The sequence below is a fragment of the Osmerus mordax genome, chromosome 6 (genome assembly GCF_038355195.1).
Source record: "Osmerus mordax isolate fOsmMor3 chromosome 6, fOsmMor3.pri, whole genome shotgun sequence".
Taxonomy (NCBI): domain Eukaryota; kingdom Metazoa; phylum Chordata; class Actinopteri; order Osmeriformes; family Osmeridae; genus Osmerus; species Osmerus mordax.
In genome coordinates this window covers 6,832,045-6,851,862 of record NC_090055.1, presented here as the reverse complement: position 1 = coordinate 6,851,862, position 19,818 = coordinate 6,832,045, and the positions used below count along the sequence as shown (strand labels likewise).

Here is a 19,818-nt window from a genome sequence, read left to right as displayed (position 1 = left end):
GCAGAGAGGTAGAGAGAGAGAGAGAGCGAGAAACAACATGCTTTATCCCGCAGATGACAAATGAAAGAAACCCGAATATGGAAGCGGCTTCAAATTGGCGAGCCTGCTTCTTTCTTTCCTTCTCTCCGTCTTCTTTTTTTTCTCTCTCCCTCAGTCCGTCTCCCGCTCTTACGCTCTCTCATCCTTTTCGCTATTTCCCTCCTCGCTTCCCCCCCCCATTCTGTTCGCCTCTCTTCTCTTCTCACCTTGTCCCCCCTCCTCTCGTTCGCCTCTCTTCTCTCATCGTCCCTTCTTTCCCCTCTCCCCTCTCCTCCCTTCCCTCTCCTCCCTCCCCTCTCCCCCCTCCCCTCTCCTCCCTCCCTTCTCCTCCCTCTCCTCCCTCCCATCTCCCCCCTCCCCTCTCCTCCCTCCCCTCTCCCCCCTCTCCTCCCTCCCCTCTCCTCCCTTCCCTCTCCTCCCTTCCCTCTCCTCCCTCCCCTCTCCTCCCTCCCATCTCCCCTCTCCTCCCTCCCCTCTCCTCCCTCCCCTCTCCTCCCTCTCCTCCCTCCCCTCTCCTCCCTCTCCTCCCTCCCCTCTGCTCCCTTCCCTCTCCTCCCTTCCCTCTGTCGCTCTCCTCCTCCCATTCCTCCCCGACTCAGTTTCTCTTTGCTCTGCTGTCCTCCCTCCCCGTATCTCTGTTCACGGGTGACCTGGAGCCCCCCCGGACGATACACCCTGGACCCGGCCTGGCCCAGACCCAGAACGGCGGCGGCGGCACACACAACAACACGCCTGCATTATGTATGACAGGCAACACGGCGGGCCGAGAAATCCAAACGCCATTAAAAAGCGTCCAGCGGCGCGCCTCCCGTGGCAGGTTGGAGCTGGATGCGTTTGGTTTTTGGCACTGATGATGCTTCAATAATTCATGGGCAGTGCTACCCCCCCCCCCCCCTCTACCACCACCTCCCCTCCTCCCCCCCTTTGACCCCCGCCCCTTGAGAACAAACACCTAGAAATGTTGGATACAAAAATGCCGCTTACTCGTTTCACTACAGTGGAATTGTTGCCAGCCTTTTGCATCATCCACATACACACACGTAAATACACTTAACACATTAACAGTTAAATGCAAACACACGTTTAAAACGAACGCGAGTCTGGACGTCACACACACACACACCCGCTCTGACACACACACCCTCTCCCCCTCCGAGAGGCATGACAATATTTCTCTGTATACAGTAGATTTAATCTGCAGTACAATGGAAGATGTTTACTTTAATGTCGCTTTATGCACATATTTGCGCGAGAAAAACAGTCAAAGAGATGATATATCATTCATTTTACTGTTTGACGTTGTCTGTCCCCCCCCCCCGTCTGTTTGTCAGATACAATAGCTAACTAGGTTGATCGCTCACCTTTCCAAGTATTTGTGCAGACGTCTGGATTCTAACATGTCAGTTGTTTGTGGGGGACCTTTTCCCTCACGCGCTCGTCTGCTATGAGGGGTGTTACTACCCTGTCAACCCCAGAGCTCTGCAGAGAGCCTTTCTGTGTCAATACCAGAGGGCTCGTCAGCCCTCCACTGCTTCGCCACAGCACCTTGAAATACACCTTTGACAATAATCATATTGGATATTTAACTGATTGTAGTTATCTTCAGAATGGCTCCGTATTCCCACTGAATGTCATTTCTAAACATGTATTTTTTTTCCGGTAATTCTTAGTTTGTAATGCTCCCTCGATACTGTTCTCCTTATATCATTTATTTTGCGCTCTGTCTCCTTTTTCTTTCTTTCTTTCTTTCATTCTCTCTCTCTCTCTCTCTCTCTCTCTCTCTCTCTCTCTCTCTCTCTCTCTCTCTCTCTCTCTCTCTCTCTCATCCCCTCAGTAGTCCTGTGCTGAGATCTCCATTTCTCTGTCTACACACACTTATAAGCACTTTGCAAGTTCTCACTCGAATGCACACACAAACGCTCCTTTACACACACACACACACCTGCACATACACACACCCTCTAGCCTAAGGCATCTTTTTCTTCTCTCTGAAGTTATTGATGGTATATATCACACCCATACCGCAGTGTTACTGTACACCTGGAGCCTGGGGGCTCGAGCTACTGTACCTGCACCTGAGACCTGGCTGGATCCATACATACACTAACCATACACACTCTCCACACACACACACACACACAACGATACACACACTAACCACACTCTGTATCCAGACACACGGGGCCAGTGCTGTTTACAGTCCTCTTTAACTTAGTGTGTGTTTCATGTGTTCGGTCTCATGGATAGAATTTGCACAGATGAGGTTTGACAAGACGGTGCATCCCATCACTGACAAGGGAAAGAGAAAAAGAGAGAGCAGGAAAGACCAGGAGAACGAGACAGACGTACGGGGGAAAAGACGAGGTGGTTCCTCTGATATCTCCTCTCATATCTCCTCTCATATCTCCTCTGACCTCTCCTCCGACCCATGACTTTGGTCGCTGACCTGTAAACCCTGCGCCCTGAAGAACGTCCGTCCGACCCTCCGCGACGTCACTCTCTTCACCTCCTGACAGTGTCCTGTACCCGTCCCCAGAGAACAAGCCTCTACTGTGGCCTTCCCAGGACAGCCCACGCCTGGGGCTCATGGGAGAATGTGTGCGACGCGGTCGCCATTGTCCCCGTAACCGCCATCAAAGTGTCCGCGGAGGTCAGCGGCCGTCCCTGTGAATGCGGCCTTGTGATTGGTGACCACAGGTGACGGGAAGGGAAAGTTCAAGGGGTCAGGGGTCAGAGGCTGTGGTGGTTACTGGGAGGGAGGGGAAGGCACAATGTTGAGCCTTGTTCAGTGGAGGAGGTTATTTTTTTTTGCGTGCCCCATGGGAGGTGTTTGAATACACTTTAACGCCGAAGGCCCATCTCTGTAGCCTCAGAGGAATTTTTACAGGTGGGGTGGAGGGGGGTGGGGGGGCTGGTTGGTTGAAGGAGCTGTGGTGTTTGTCTCCGGGTCTCACGGCATCACTCACGCAACACCACGTCTTATAAATTCGGGTTATTGAAACCCGTGTCTGGTATCTCACTCCTTGGTTGAGGGTTTGGGAAACCTGATCGGGGTTTATAGAGTCCAGGAGGCCAGCAGGACGCAGCTGGTCCTCGATGCGGAGGAGATGTGTCCATTAGAAACTGCAAGTGGCAGCTCGGATCTAAGATGGATTCGAGAGACCGCCGAGAGAGTGCGGCTAGTTTGGTTTGTTAAACGTTTTCGATCAACACTTGTATTATTGTTTTTGTTGATTTTATGTAAAGCACTTTGAGCTGCAATTCTTGTATGAAAAGTGCTATATAAATAAAGTCTTACTTACTTACTGGTAGACCAGTCTGTCTGAGGAGATCTCCATGGCTTCAGCAGGGCGATGTCAACAGAATGGTCTCTCTCGCTCTCTCCCTCTCTGAAATTAATCTGTTTACCTAGATGTGCATGGCCTGCTGAGACAGCCAGCCGGGAGATACTCATCTCTGCCATATCAGGATGTTCACACACACACACACACACACACACCCCTGTGTGTGTTTGTGAGAGCACAAACCTGTCACTGGGTTGAGCCTTTGTGTGTGGGTCGGTGTGGGTGTGTGTTGACAAGACTGGGATCAATAAGACGTCTCGTTCGAGACGCGTTTGCACACCTATACATTCTCAACTAGATTAGAACCTGCATTCTACATAAGGTCAACACAGAGGGAGGGTGAAGAGACCCATTTGTCATGCCACACACACACACACATCCCAAAGCCTCCCTTCACAAGACTTCTTACCCATCAGCCATTGCTCCACAGAGACTCACTGGAACAGAATGGAATCCTTAAATATGATCTCTTTCTCTTCCCCCAATTAGTTTCTCTCAACTCAGCCAGATGACTTGGTGAATTGAGAGGAGGGGAGGGAGTAGGGAGGCCAGAAGAGAGGAGGGGAGAGGGGAGAAGAGAGGAGGGGAGAGGTGAGAAGAGAGAAGGCGAGAGAGGAGAGGGGAGAAGAGGGGAGGGGAGAGGTGAGGAGAGGGGAGAAGAGAGGAGGGGAGAGGTGAGGAGAGGGGAGAAGAGAGGAGGGGAGAGGTGAGAAGAGAGAAGGCGAGAGAGTTGAGGAGAGGGGAGAAGGGAGGTGAGGAGAGGGGAGGGGGGGAGTGAGGCCAGGGTTTATCCGAGGAAGCCGGCAGGGGAGCGATCCGTCTCCTGTGGTGCCAGCAGGTTTCAGGGAGCTTCTTCATCCAGGGCTGAGCACGGCGAGAGAGGAGCTGCTGACCGAAGTCTCCTCGCCCAGTTCAGGCCTGCGGTGATGCTGAGGCCCAGACGATGGTGCTGGGCCGGGCCGGGGGGGGTTAAGGGCGGAAAACGCCCTCTCTCTATGCAGTTTTTTCACTCTTTCTGCTCCTCGCCCGCTCTCTCCCAGACCACAGCATCAGCCTGAGGTTAGGCCACTGGCGTCTGACCTCCTCTTCTCTGGAAGCTGCCCGCATTCTGATGAGCAGAGACACGCAGAGGGAGAGACAGAGGAGAGGAGAAAGGCAGAGCGAGAGAGAGAGTGTGTGAGCCCGGCGTAACAATGTTCATCTCGTTTCTGTTTTTATTATACCGTCTAAGTGCTGGGATACAGTGAAATACAGCCCTGTTTCATCAAGGAGAAACGAGGTAGATATAGAAAATCATCTTCGGAGTCCTGACTGTCATTCTTTGTTTCTCTTTCTCTCTCTAGTCTCTCTCTTTCCCTCTGCCTCTCTCTCTCTCTCTCGGTTTCTCACTTTACAAGGTTAAAGTAGGAGTCAACTGCAGCAGTCTGACATACTGAACATTTTCTAGATTCTAGATTCCTTTGAACCTGAATTGGATTTCTTTCGGCTTCGTTCTGGTTCCCAGCCTGTTAAAACGAGTCACACATGCACAGTTACAAAGCTCTCTGCCTCATTGAGTCATATCTCACCGCCACAGAGAGTACGGTGTCATAACACCGTAGTCTGGGTCTCCAGAGTGCATGCTGGTGTGCACCCACACACTATGCACACACACACACACCTAAAGTACACACACTCACAGATTTAACGTGTATCCTCTACGGTAACGCATAAAAACATACAAACTCCAGCTACGCTAAAGAGACGGAGAAAGAGGAGGAGAAAGGGATCTGAGGAGAGAGCGAGCTGGAGAGGGGTGGGAGTTCCCAGGAGTGAGGCTGCTAAATGAGCCCGTAGCTTTAGAGCAGCTGGGCTACAGTACAGGTGTGTGGGAGGTGAGCCTGGTGGAACTGCATTCTGCGCTTGTAGAACACCCACACGCACACACTTTCTGACATGTACACACCTTTTCTCTCTCTCCATCACACGCACGTGCTCTCTCTCACACACACACACACACACGTAATTCACACGTCTACCACTCAGACTTCATCCACATGGTGTTACGTGCCTAGTGGCAGTAGTAGGGAGGTGAGAATAGTAGGATCGGGGGGGGGGGGGGGGGGGGGGGGGGTTAGTTTCAAATGAGGTTTAGATCAGGGTCCAGGTCAATCCCTTAGTGACATAACTTCATGGGAAGGCCTTTTCAGGATGACGTTAATTGACGAGTGAATAGACAGTGATGGACTCCTGTCCTGGTGAAGCTACGGGTCGTCAGTCAGGCCCACATCAGACCAAGCCACATTAAAGACTCTTCATCTGTCTCTCTTCCTCACAGGCTCGCCTCATCCTGCCCAGGTTAGACCCCCCCTCACTTCCCCCCTTTCTCACACAATGTACACGCACGTGTCACACACACTCGCTCGTGCGCGCACACACACGCACCCAGCTGTCGAATGACGGGATATGGGGCAAAACCCCATCCCCCCCCCCCCCCCCCCCCCCCCCCCAGCTCTCCCCCCGGATGAGCGCTTTGAGATGAGTGATCAAAACAAGTGTTCCCATCTTGACAGGTTTTCCTTGCATCGGGAGAGGGGGTGTGGTGGGGGGGGGGGGAGCAAAGGGGAGCCTCTGAGCTCTATCAATTACCCCAGCCGAGACAGAGGGAGAGGAAGATGTGTGTGAGAGAGACTGACAGATCTCTCTCTCACCACGAAGGTATGTAGGGGAGGTCAGGGTCGGGTTCGTACAGCAACCCGACTCTGGGTGTCTGAAGGCTCAATGCTTCTTAAAGGGATGTGGAGTTCCTGGAAATGGATTGTAATGACACCAGGGCGAGCCTTTAAAACCGAAGGTTTTCGTCTACTTCAGGATGGACAGGCTGGACAGATATTCTGTTTTTGCGCAAGACTAACTGGAGGCTAGAAAAGTAGCATAACTTTTTCAGGATTGATATTCTAACCATGGCGTCCTTACGCCTGGTTTAAATTACTGTATATTTTCACGGACTGTGAGTTTTCAGTGCAATGCCTATAGACAGCTGTGCCTGACGCGGGCAGGTTTTAACGTTCAGTAATACGGACAGAACAACTTTTGGGTGTGTACGGAGATTGTATGACCAATCAGAATTTGCACTTTTCACAACTCCTGCACAGTAGCAGGAGCAAATCAGTTCGTAGCACAACAGTTTGAAGCACACCCACCCTATGCAGACACCCTTAATGCGTTGCGTTTGTGTGTTTGTACAGGAAGCAGCGGCCGCCATGTCTAGCAGCGCCCGGGGAACCCCGCCCCCTGCAACCATCATGATTGGCTCGTGGAGCGTTGACAGAGAACGCCTGAAGATGCTGATAGCAGGACTGACTCTGGTGGCGGCCATTTTGTCGTACATATTCGAGAAACTGGACTGAGGATGTCCCCAAGCTCCACATCTTAGCCCAGACTAACAATTCTATAGCCAAGCACCAACTGACCTACACACTGAGAAGATCGGTCTAGGAGTTAATTGGACACTTAGAGGGGAAGAGTGATGTGGTGGGATGTGGACGTGGTCAACATTCAGCCTATAGGAAGACTTTTTGTCCGTCTTTTCAAAGACTGTTTAACTAGAGATGCATTGAGAGTTAATGAGTATATGATTGTTTAGGTGGTCTACACATGTATTTCTAACACTCTAATCAAGGGTGACGCGTTCACTGACCTTCAATGAAAGGTATTAATATTTGACCAGACCCACACACATAGAGACAGTATATTTTGCATATTAATGCCTCAGTCTGTGTTTGGATGGAGGGGTTTTTGTGTGTTGTTTTAACTGTGTTATTAAAAGTTTACTTTGTGTCCCTCCACATATTTGAAGTTTTTTACTTTTCTGTTTTGAGCGGGGGGGGGGGGGGGGGGATCAGCGTGTATCTGGCGTCAGTCCTCTCTGTGTTTGATCTGGCCGCGGTGGTCAAGAGTCTACAGGTGTCTTATTGTCTGGCCGACCGCTGACTGACAGCTTCTTCCTCATGTTTGTTCACAGCATAAAGCAAACCTAATAAACCAAACCTCCATGATATCTCCTGGGTGATATATCTGGAATGTTCCTCTGGCTGGGCAGTGGGCTAGTTACAGGGACCGAGTGTGTATGTGCGTCCATACATGCACACATGCTACTGGAACTCCCACTCCAACTTAATAATACATGGCCCAATGTGTGTGTTGTGTTGAATGAGGGGCATGTGTCTCTCAGTTCGTCTCTGTGTACCTACTGTGTGTGTGCGTGCGTGCGTGTTTGTGCTTGTGTGTTCCATCATGCCTAATTTAACAGAATCACAATGCACGTGTGGATGGAAGGTTGGGTGCTGTTTGGAGGAGGTGTTTTGTTGCTCGGCGAGAGCAGAAGCATGACTGCAGCTCATCTCCTGCTCGTTATCCTCCCTTCCATGTTCTCACATTCGTCCGCTGCAGCCATGGAGAGGCTGAGATAGTGCCCAGCTTTGTATTATGGGAGAACAATGATGGGTGCCATGAGTTTGTTGTGAAGTATTTTTGCTGCTATAATATGCTCTGTTGCCTGATGTTTTCGATTTGAAATTTCACCCACTCTGGTCTACATTATCTGTTCAGCATGGGTCAGATGAAATATGAATGTGAGATTTTCTAAAAGATTCCTAAGCCTTGCACACGTACCGCTGTGTCTGGGTTTGAAGATGAAAGGGATTTAGCAGTGCTGTGTATTCAAATGTTCCCGAGGTCTAGACAGTAGACCTAATCACTGCCAAACTGGGCCTCAGTGGTGTACAAGTAGGCCCAGTCATCTCTGATCTACCATCATTTGATGGCTACACTACACAGACGTCATCCGGGCAGGAAATGTCAAATCAGTGATTTCTCAAAGACCGGCAGCCACGGCTCCGGATCAGAGAATATCCTAGCTGTGGTTCCGCCAGGATCTTCAGGCAGCCTGGAAGGAGGACGGTTCGATCCCCAGAAAGCCTGCTTCAGACCAGGCTGGACGGTAGCCGTAGGAGACCCATGATGGGGCTCCAAAGAGATGCTCACGTGATGCTCTCTCACTCTCTCTGTCTCTCTCTCACACACGAAACACACACACACTGAGCTCCCTGGGTGAGACGCGGAGCCACTTGGAGGATCTGTGGTAATCTAAGTGTCAGGCTTGTCTGACGGGCGAGCGGAGGAGAAAGGGACACGCAGGACTGGGGCGTCCCCAGACGAGCCCCCCCGTCTGCTGTGTGGAGGGTTAGCAGGGACGACGCCGGTCCCCACGGGTACAGTCAACTGTCTCAGCTCCGCCTGTGTGTGTGTGTGTGTGTGTGTGTGTGTGTGTGTGTGTGTGTGTGTGTGTGTGTGTGTGTGTGTGTGTGTGTGTGTGTGTGTGTGTGTGTGTGTGTGTGTGTGTGTGTGTGTGTGTGTGTGTGAGAGAGAAAGTGTGTGTGTGCACCAGTGTGCCGAAGCCTGTGTGCATGAGCGTGCATTTAAGAAGAAGAAAAGGAGGGGAAAAAACGGTGTGTGTGTGTGTGAGAAAGGGCGGGTGTGTGTGTATGTGCCACAGAGAGAGAATGTGTGTGTGTGTGACGGGATCTGTATTCGGCGTGGCCGTTCCCTGGGGGAGACCCACGCCTCCTCAGTGGAAGTCACATCTTCCAGGAGAGATCAGCAGACCTGGCAGTGGGAGAACTCCCTGGGTGGAAGGGACACCAAGGACGTCTCTCTGGTTCAGCTCAGACAGCGGGGGATCCAAAGCTGTCTCTGTCCTCACGCTGCCCTGTTCAAAACCATTCTCTGCCTTTGTAATGTACAAAGCGCAATGTGCCTTATCATTGTGTCCTCCGTGGTATATGGACACAAAAGCTTCTCTCTAGCAGAGCTCTTTCCCTGCGTGAGATTCACAATCATCTTGTGATTTAAACGATTCTTCTCTCAAACCCATGCTTGTGCCGGGGTTTTCAAAGGCTCATAATGTCATTCACATCCTGCAAATCACACCTCAGATTTCCCCCCCCCCCCCCCCCCCCCCATGTTTGTTCTCCCTTTTGTTGTTCCCGGTTGTATTTCCCGTTGTCCAGCTCCACTAGTGCGTCTGCCATGCTGACCTGGATCCATACAGCATCAGGAGGAGAGGTGAGGAGGTCGTGTCCAGCCACAGACTCAGGACCCGGAGCTCTGCCTTTGAAGCTGCACACGCAGTAACTTATCTGAGGGCTGTAGCCCTCTGTAACCCACCTCTCAGCCCCCTATGGGACTGTGTGTGTGTGTGTGTGTGTGTGTGTATGTTTAGCCCCGTGGCACTGGATCTCATAATATTAGTCCACCCTCTCTACCGTGGTTTAGTGTGCGTGTGTCCACAGGGCTCAGGCCACTGGGGACAGGTAAGGTGTATTGCATGTTAGAAGGCATGAAGATTTGTTTTGATCCTGAGGGTGTGTATGCAGTACTAGCCAATAAGCAGCTTCGTTGGTAACATGGTTGGCTAGTTCATGAGTCTCTTGCCAGTAATGTCTTAGAAAGCCTTCGGGTGAATGAACAGAACACACAATGGGAGTTCTTAAAACATTTGAAAATTATGTTGTGTACGGTAGCTACAACTAGCTCAGAGTGCAAAACAGAAGGAGCTAGCTACATTAGCTAGCCCCTTAGCTTGGTATGGTACCAAGGTACCTACATCAGCTCCAACCACCAAAAGAGGCTTCAAAGATGCTAGGTACCAAAAAGTTGACTTTAGAGTAGCTAGTAGCTAGCTTCGGGGTAGACTCGGTTGCATCACAGAGTGACAGCACCTTGCTTCCCAAACAGGCAGGCACAATGTCAATTATTTCTGAATACACACATTTTTCTGTCAAATGGCAATTCCCCCCGTACCTTCCAGGGGGTCCACTTTTGTCTTCTCAGGACGCTGCTTTAATTGGAAGCCGACAAGCCGGTGCAATCTTGGATTGGCGGGGGGGACGGCGGGGGTTGATTGGCAGGCTAATATGGGTGCACCAGGAGAGGGAACATCAAGCCTCGCTATTTGCTCTGTGTAAACATCACCAGAGGGGAATAATTAAACAGACAACATAACAGAAATGGCTTGGAGGGGTTCTTTTCACATGTGAAGCTGTGTACACACACTCTAGATCCACCGACAGGGGCTGCAGGTGGAGAGGAGGACGGGTTTCAAACTTGTCTGAGATCCCTGCTTTTGTGCTAACGCTCGCCAGTCGAAATGGAGCACAAGAGACCTAGGTTTGATCCCCAATCGCTCAAGGGGTTAAAAGAAGCTTTGTTCAAATGGAAGAATCACTTCTCCGTGACTGGGCACACACTGCCAAGCCCTCCGATTAGAGCAGGCGCTGACAGTTTGTTTGCTCTGAAATGGCGTCGCGAGGAGAGTTCCTTTCACTGGTCTGTCGAGTCAGGCCAGAGAGGGACTCCCATGTCAGCACACTGTTATATGATCACATTGTTACTTCAGCGGTCTCCCTCTCACAAGTACGCCGCCACATCGCCGTCAGAACTCATCAAACAGCCCCAGACAGCTACGCTTTCTCTTCAACCTGCCTGTTACGCATAGAAAAGATCAGATATATCACTGTCTGTACTTCAGGGGTGTGTGACTTGGTGTGTGTATCAGGGTGGGCGGCGGGGGGGAGAATTACATGAGAGATGAAACACAACTATTTTGAGCGTCTACCCTAACGAAAGAACCATTATGGAATTACTGATGCTAGTGGGCCAGAGTCACATGAGACGAGAGACGTTCTGGGGTGTCCTGTCCGTGTGGAGCGGTGACACGTCACGGGCTCGTCTCTCTGAGTCGTCTCTCTGTCCGAGGGGCACAAAGCCCCTTCTGTGAACGCCCATGCCCTCAGATGAACCCGGCCCGGCTCCTTGGGAGGAGAAGTGATGTGTCCCGTCGCAGATGAAAGACCCCGTTTGACTGGGATGTGCTTAACCCACGGAGCCACGTTGCTAAAAACAGAAACGTAATGGGACTGACGCACTCCCTGCTCTTCTCCATAAACGCGTCCATCCAGAGGAGCCTCACAGCTCTAATGGAACAATTACGTTAACTCCATGTCCTTCAATCATCTCTTGATGCTACAGAGAGGACGCCAACATCTAAAATGGAGGAATTGGCTCACATCTGATGTTTTCTACGTTCTCTCTCTCTCTATCTCTCTCTCTGACTCCTCTCTCTCTGACTCCTCTCTCTCTCCTCTGTCTCTCCCTCCCTCCGTCAGAGTCAGTCTGTGAGCAGTGCTACACAAGTGCCTCTTGGACCGAGGGGACATGACTTGGCAGACCACCCCTCTGTAAACACGCAGCGCACGCTCGTCCCTCTCTGCGCCCGCCCCGGCGTCCCTCGCCCGAGCACCGCTGTGTCTAGATTCCCGCGCTCGCCGCTTTATCTAACCCGCACACACGCCTCCGGTGCTGCAAAGCACCCTGGGACATCGCAGCCCGCGGTGAGGAAAGATTGCTCCTATTGAGTTGGCTGGTGGCTTGCCAACCCTGCTTGTGTTTGGTGTTTACGCCTTTGACTTTGAGCAACTGAGAGTATTTGGATTAATGAGTGTGAGAGAGAAGATGGAGGGGGGGAGGGAGTGTGTGTGTGGGGGGGTTCAGAGTCAATATTTAGCCAGCCAACAGCATTGTTCTTGAAAGGTTTCTAATATGCTTATTGAGAGAGTTTACTTCAGAGGGAGTTGATAAAAAGACATTAATATCTCTTTCATTTGGTAAATTAAAAGTCTATTAGATTTCCTCTTTGTTCTGAGAAATCGACTAACACGTATGATTTAAAAAGCTTTGTTGTGACATTAAGCTATTAAAACAACATAGGTTTGTTTTACTGTTTGTGTTACGTCTAGGCCAGCGACTCCACGTCGACGCTCAGACTCGCCAGAGTACTAGTGGCGCCGCTCTCCACTGCTGATTACGCGCTATTGCGCGCACCTGTGTTTTTGTTCACCTGTTTCTAATTCTCGTTAGTGGAGTATAGAACCTGGGTTACTTGGTTGTGGGTTATTATGCGTTACCTTTCCCTGGCTTATCTTGTGTCAGGTGTTTTTTAGTTATTTGGTTTCCAGGCTCCTTAGATCATCAACCCAGCTGCTTTTTTTTTTACAACTTTTCAGTTGTAGCCCCTACTCTGTGGAATAAACTGCCCATTTTTACCAGGTCATCCCCCACCACCGAGACATTTAAGTCTCGTCTTAAAACATATTTTTATTCTTTGGCTTTCGAGTCAGTTTAGGGTCACTCGTGCTTACTGTAATTGTGATGTTTGTCTGATGTTCTTATTTATTGTTGTTTTGCACTATTTGATGATTTTGTACAGCACTTTGGTCGGCATTAGCTGTTTTTAAATGTGCTTTATAAATAAAAAGGACTTGACTTGACTATTTGGAGTTACGTGCCTCAGTCGTTGATATTCCCTTGTGGGTTATTAAAAGAACCATCGGATCTGAATTTGCCTCCTCATTCCTTCAAATACCGGAACCGTTTGTTTCTCTAAACAATCTCCATGAGGGTTCAGGAGCAGCGCTAGTCTGAGTCTGGGTGTTAGCATAGACAAACTGGCTCATCTTATAGACATAGTACCTCTTAGGGTGTCAGGTGGCTGAGCGGTGAGGGAATCGGGCTAGTAATCCGAAGGTTGCCAGTTCGATTCCCGGTCATGCCAACTGACGTTGTGTCCTTGGGCAAGGCACTTCACCCTACTTGCCTTGGGAGAATGTCCCTGTACTTACTGTAAGTCGCTCTGGATAAGAGCGTCTGCTAAATGACTAAATGTCTTAACCCACAAGGAAGAGCCATATCCTTCCTCTGAATAAAGCCCATGGTCCTACAGATGACAGAAATACATTCACATCTCCCACTAAGCGAGTCCTGCAGACTTGAAACAACCTGATTGTCAATTACTTTCTCGCTGATATTGTGATATGAGTTTGGCATCAAATCTTTACGGGGATAAGGGACGATCAATGTGTTCAGTGGGAGGGTGATCAATGAAAGATGAGGCCCTGAATCTCTTTCTGTCTCTCACTCTTTCTCTCTGTCTGTCTTTCTATTTATCTCACTCTTACCTCTCTATCCCTCCCTCTCTTTGATCTGATTGCCTTCTTATCGTGGGTGTGGGCACGCGTGTGTGAAGTGGTGACGCGCGTCACCTCATCAGTCTTTGCCTGTGTCCTCGTTCCTCCAGAGAGTCGGGGGTTCATTAGTGAACCAGTTAGGTTCACGGTTCATTTAGCCCAGGTGACTAACCATGCCATGACCAGAGCTACATAGCAGTTCAGCACTATGACCTTCCTCACACTGCAGAGCTGAACCAAGCGGAAGTCTGTTTCACAATGGTCTGGTTGACACACACACACACACACCAACACACGTTGAAGCTGCAGTCAAAGAGAAACTAAGCCATCAAACAGCTGGACACACTTGGCAGGTCGGATGCACACACACACACACACACTGTGTGTGTTCCTCCCAGCATCCTCCCTGCTGACTACGAGCATAGAGCAGCTCTCACAGCAGTCTAAACAGGGGTGGTTATCCTCAATGCTGCTGCATGCATGCTGTTACTAGTGTGTGTGTGTGTGTGTGTGTGTTGTACATCATTACAACACAACCCACCCCCCCAGACATAACCCTAACTCTAATGACAGTGTAATGGAGGATTTGCTACAGTCACTGTTGGAAGCTTTAACCTCATTACCCTGTCTGGATGGAGCCTTTCACTGTATTGTGAAGTGATTAGAACTGATGTCTATTTGGAGCCATTGGTCTTTTTCGTTTGGCCTTGGCAGATCCAGAGAGGAGGCTGGTCCAGTCTGGTTTTGGGTGGAGAAGCTGTGGAGGTATACAGAGAGGAAGCCATATGATGCGAGTTAAAGAAAGGGCACGTGTCACCTCTCATGTCCTTTCAACACAGAGTGTGTGTGTGTGACCTCCGTTCCGTGCCTCTCTCCGAGCCCACCAGACGAGGGCTCCGCGCTGCTCTCCAGCTGACACATCGCATCCTCACGCGTCTGCTCGCCAGCCCTGTCCCACGCCAGTGACATCATCAGAGCAGGGTCAGCGGGCGATGTGCTGGACTGACAGAGAGGCGCTGACTTCACCCAGAGCTGCACGGCTACGAGGGGGGGCTGCTTATTACAACACAGCTCCTGAAATACCGGCAGAGATCTGCTTCCCGGTTGAAGCTGTCCTCTCCTCCTCCTCCTCGCTTCCCTCCTCTTCTCCTCCTTCTACCTCCTTCTCTCCGCCTTCTACCTCCTCCCTTTCTCCTTGTCCCCCCTTCTCCCCCTCTTATCCCTCCTCCTATCTTGCTCCTCCTCCCTCCTTCTTCCCAGAAACAGTAGGCTGTCGATCACCTGTCTGCCAATTACCGGGCTACACAGGGGACCGCTACCCGATCTTCCCAACACACACTTACACATACTTACACACACACACAGTGACATACACACGCACATAAACACGTGCTGTACAGTAATTACACACACCCATTCAAACACACACACACACAGTTGCACACACAGTAGCACGCACAATAAATACACCCCCTCCCTTTTCCTCTCTCTCTCTCTCTCTCTCTCTCTCTCTCTCTCTCTCTCTCTCTCTCTCTCTCTCTCTCTCTCTCTTTCTCTGTCTCTCTCTCTCTTTACCTAGTGAGAGAGCTTGGTTGCTTAGTTATCAGCTCCAGTAAGCGACACACACACACACAGGCGCCGCGTACGCACTCTCTCTTTCTCAGACACACGTACGCACTCACATATTCGAGGACAGGATCCACACAGGTAATTGGGGAGTCCAGTGGGCTGCCTGCTGGAGTGTGTGCTGCTCTGGTCTGTTAGCTCAGCCCTGTGGAAGCCACCAGGCTGCTGGTGCACCAGCAGTGGCGAGCCCTGTGGAACCGAGTGTATTGATGTGTTTGTGTGTGGGGGGTTTTGCCTTTAGTCGGGTTCAGAGGTAGCTACTCTGTACAGGGCTGTTATCTTCAGTGGAGGTGGGGTCTCTGGAGATGAGGCCTGTGACAGAGGGAAAGTCGCTTATGGCTCTGCATAATCACAGTTTAATTAGGCGCTCGCCATCGAGAGGGTTTTCGCTGCTGAGCGTTCTGTTGCTTTAGAGACAGTGGCCCTGGTAGGGGGCTCAAACAGAAACACTGTTCCAGTCATTTAGCGAGCAGCCTCACAGCTCGAGCCATAGAAAACCCCAGAACTCCACCAATGAAAGGGAAGCAGAAACAATAACAAGTTGAAAATGCCCTAAGGAGACGTTTCATTGTAAATTGTCAGGCGGTTTACCCCTGCTCTCTTCATATCTCTCTCTCTCTCCCTTTCTTTTCTCTTTGTCCATCTCTCTCGCTCGCTCGCTCTCTATCTCACTCTGCTGCAGTCTCTTGACAGCTGAAGTTAATTCAGTGTCAGCTCACAGCCTGCCTTTCACACTGAGACAAACTGATCTCAGAACACAGTGTGTTCAGGGAGAGAGAGTGGGAGAGAGAGATGAATGTAAGAGATAAGGCTGTGGTGTAGTAACATAGTCACACTATAACATTGGTGCGGTACCTACATCTACTCCGAACAGGCTCCTCCAAAAAAGAAGCAATTACAATTTCACAGGTTGGAATTAAAATCCCCTGTGGTATGCAGTGTCACCCGCACAGGCTGTCAAAGTGATTTCAAGCTGTTTATCCTCTAACTACGGTAACATGATCCTCACTGAAAATAAATCTCTCTTTTCTTTCCCCCCCCCAAAAAAAACTAATTCTCAGAACGATAATTAGAGCGGATGTTTGATGGGCTTTGTTTGTGATGAGGCTGCACAACAGAAACTCTAATAATCCTTACATTCCCCTCATATCGTTTAATACATGTTTATAGGTCAGAGGGTGCCATGCTAACTTCTTTGCGTGGGAGGAAAATCTTGGAGGGCTTTTTGTTTTAATATCCCTCCAGAGTTCTGTGATCTACCAGAGTTTTATTTTAACCTATAATATGTAGGTCGGTGTATTCACAAAACCGACAGTTTATTTTGGGTTGCAAATATTCCCCAACTGCTTCCCTTTCTGGAGTGTTTCTATGGTAATACCCAGGTTTCTTCTCCGTGCAGAACCCCCTGCCACCCGCCAGTGCTTCTGCTGCTCTTTATCTATCTCTTAGCCTCAATAACAAGCTGTCACCATGAGAACCAGTGTCCTCAGCTCTACCACGGAGAGCCTGTCACACTGCCGACCAGAAGAGAGGTTATTGTTTCAGCAACATTTCATCGTTCCAAGGCCTGGTCCGAGGCCTCATTAGGGCTGATCCTCGTTCCGGGAGGTAGCGAGGTGCATGGAGGTAGAGGTATGACTGGGGAGGGAGCGTGGAGAGTGGATGAAAGCCGCGCTGCTGCAGAGGAGAGCTGGCAGGGGATAAACCTGCCTGTTGGCACCGTTTCAGACCGCACTCTGAATCGCACATGAAATTGAAAGCTCTCAGTGAAATATTAGTTGCGTTTCCGTGTATGAGTGTGTGTCTATCAATGAGCGTGCGTGTGTGTGTGCTTATATTTCCGAGTATGAACTTGTGTGTGTGTGTGTGAACGTGTATGTGTGTGTGTCCTCTCTCGACATTACTTTTGAAGGTTGAAAACTGCTGGAGAGATCCATACAGTGGGTATGAAAGTCTATTGAAAACGGTGTCAATCGTTTCTCTCAGCATGTTTTACCTCACAAAAACATGTTATTTCATTTACCTTTCATGCTCTCAGTAATGATATTTGGAATTTCAGCGCCCGCTACCCCTCCACTGTGTCTCCATAAAGCAAGGTTGAGTCAAATCATGAAATATTAATGTTGTTCTAACGTTTAGATCTTATACAACACAACTTGCTGACCTGTGTGCATTCTCTGTCGGTGTTCACCACTGGGTTTGCAATATTAATGTGCGCTTGTGTATGTGTGTGTGTGTGTGGCGTACTATTAAAGGCATGAAAGTGTGAAAGCGTTTTTAAATTGCTCCTAAATTGCTCTGGGGGACGTCGAGGTGAGGTGGGATCCTCTGCATGTGAAATAGAAGATGATGCAGTCACGCCTTCTCTGCCACTGTATTCCGAGCACACACGCACACACACACACACACTACTCCTGCCAGATAGCATCATGTTCAAACTAATACGGAGTGTGTACATCCACACCTTTCCTCCTCTCCCCTCCTCCCTTCGCTCTCCCCCTCCTCCTTTCAGACCTTCCATAGTCGGAGGACATGCTTCCCTGTTTCCCCTTCACCTCCATCCCTCCCTCTACTCCCACCTGCACCCCCCCCCCCCCCCCACACCCCCATCCTGACAGTGGGTAATCAGGTTAGACATGGGGGAGAGGGACAACTATTGGGCTTGTGTTTGACTCCCATCCAGAACATTCTCCAGAGTGTACCCCCCCCCCCACCACCCGAATCCCCCCCAGACCTGGTTGCGTAACCCAGAGACAGAGGGGAGGGACTAGAAGCATATTAAGGATTTTAAGGACATTCTGAGGTATCTCAGAAGTTGAGAATTGTACATGTAAAATATTTGAAAGGATGCCAAATACTATGTGTGCCAGGTGTCCTGTGGTAAAAGAATGTGGAATCTGGGGGGGGGGGGGGGGGGGAGGAGGAGACTATCCATCATAAGTAGAGACAGCTCAGCACCTTCTGGGTTTGACCCAGCTCTACGCCTCACCCTGCCTGCCCTGTCTCAGTCTCTCTGACCCAGCCCCAACCCCCCAAAGCCTCAAGCCCCAGCCTTCCCCAACACGCATAGCCTCCAGCACCCCTCCAGATACCCAGCCCCAGCCTCCACCCAAACACCCAGCGTCTCCAGCCCCAAGCCCGTCACCACCATCTGGGACAGGAGACCTGAGACCCCACCCGGGCGGGGGGGGGGGGGGGGGGGGGGGGTGAAGATAGCAGACAGAGCAAAAGAGCAACCGAGGGAGCAGGGAGAGAAAGAGAGAGTGCTCTCTGCTGTGCCATAGATTGATTTTATGCGCTGTTATGTTGCCACTCCCCACCCCCCCCCCCCCCACTCACCACCCCCCACCCCCCGAGCCAACTCCCCCGGTCCTAATTTATCTTCTCGACTGTCACCCTGTGTACAATATGGCTTCAGACTGCCACCTCACAGGGGGCACCTGGCTGGGTCGGGACAGGGAGACGGGCACCAGGGGGTGTCTGCTCCTTAATTAAAACACGGGCCTTAAGGAACAGCATGAATGTGAGGGATGGGGGAGGTACAGTCGGTACACACGCACATGCATAGTTGACACACACAAACACACACACACGGTTAATATATGCACACACGCAGACACACACACACAAGATCCCCATCAATATTAGCCACAAAGTAGGCGTCTATCCTCCCCCCCCCCCATAGAGAGAGATAGATGTAGAGAGAGAGAGGGAGGGAGAGAAGGAATGGGTGATGGACAGATAGAGTGAGGAAAAAAAGAGAGAGAGTGAGAGAGTACAAGAAAAAAATGAATAAAAGTGGGAGAGAAAATGAATTAAGCAGAGCGGTGAGCAGGAGAGAGAGGGGAGGAGGGAGGGCGAGAGGGAGGGAGGGAGGCTGCATTGCATTGCTATTGCGTCAGTTCACAATAACAAGATGGGGAGATGTCTGTCTCAGACAGCCTAATGGCTTTTGTACGCTGTCAGAAGGGATGTAAATGCCTTTTTCCCTTTTGACATTATAAAGACTTGTTCCTGCGAGGCATCCATGCTGCATTACCCGGTTCACACACACACAAACACACACACACATCCTCATACTCTGTCACCCATATCCTCACACACAACCCCCCCCACCCATTTGACTGTGTTTTTCTGAAGCCTCAGTGGCTGCAACTGCAAATAAGACCAATTAATGGCCGCCAGCGTTGGACGCGTAAGAGGGGGAAAGAAGAAAGTGGTTAATTCCTCTCCTTTTCTCTCCCTCGCTCTAAAAAGGCCAAAGAGAAATGTCACTGCCATGACAAATACGGCAAGCTTCTTCACAAAAGCAAGAGACTGCCATAATGGGACTCCTTAATAGAAATATTGTCAAAAGAACTTAATTAGAGCTAGCCCTTTTCACCAGAGCTAATTGACTTTCTTTCCTCTTCTCCTCCAATGCAACACAGCGATAATAACAATTATTTCCTGTCCTTCATTCAGGTTTTCAGAGGTTCTGAAAGAGCAATGATGGATTTTATGAATCCTCTATCTAGTCAACGGAGAATTTTGTTGTTCTGCCGGAGAGTACTGTTGATGAATGAATCCATGAATCCATGATAATGGATGTGTTCGTCTGGTGCAGTGTTGTTGTTCCTTAGTGCTCAGATAGTAGCTAATCTCTCGGAGTGGCTTCTTCATGCCCACATGGTGCCAATCACCCAGACAGAGACAGTTCCCACAACATTACGACATCCAAAAAACACTGTCTAACAGCTTCGTGA

The 19,818-nt window shown here is 50.2% G+C and overlaps 1 protein-coding gene across 1 annotated transcript in view; it reads left to right on the top strand.

Moving 5' to 3' along the window:
* cdkal1 (CDK5 regulatory subunit associated protein 1-like 1) overlaps positions 1-7,210 on the top strand; it is an 88,277-nt gene extending 81,067 nt beyond the window's left edge. The window contains exon 8 of the mRNA XM_067237397.1: positions 6,611-7,210. Within this exon, the coding sequence (XP_067093498.1) occupies positions 6,611-6,772 (162 nt within the window). The 3' untranslated portion in view covers positions 6,773-7,210. The remainder of the gene's footprint in view (positions 1-6,610) is intronic.
* Positions 7,211-19,818: the final 12,608 nt, after the last annotated feature.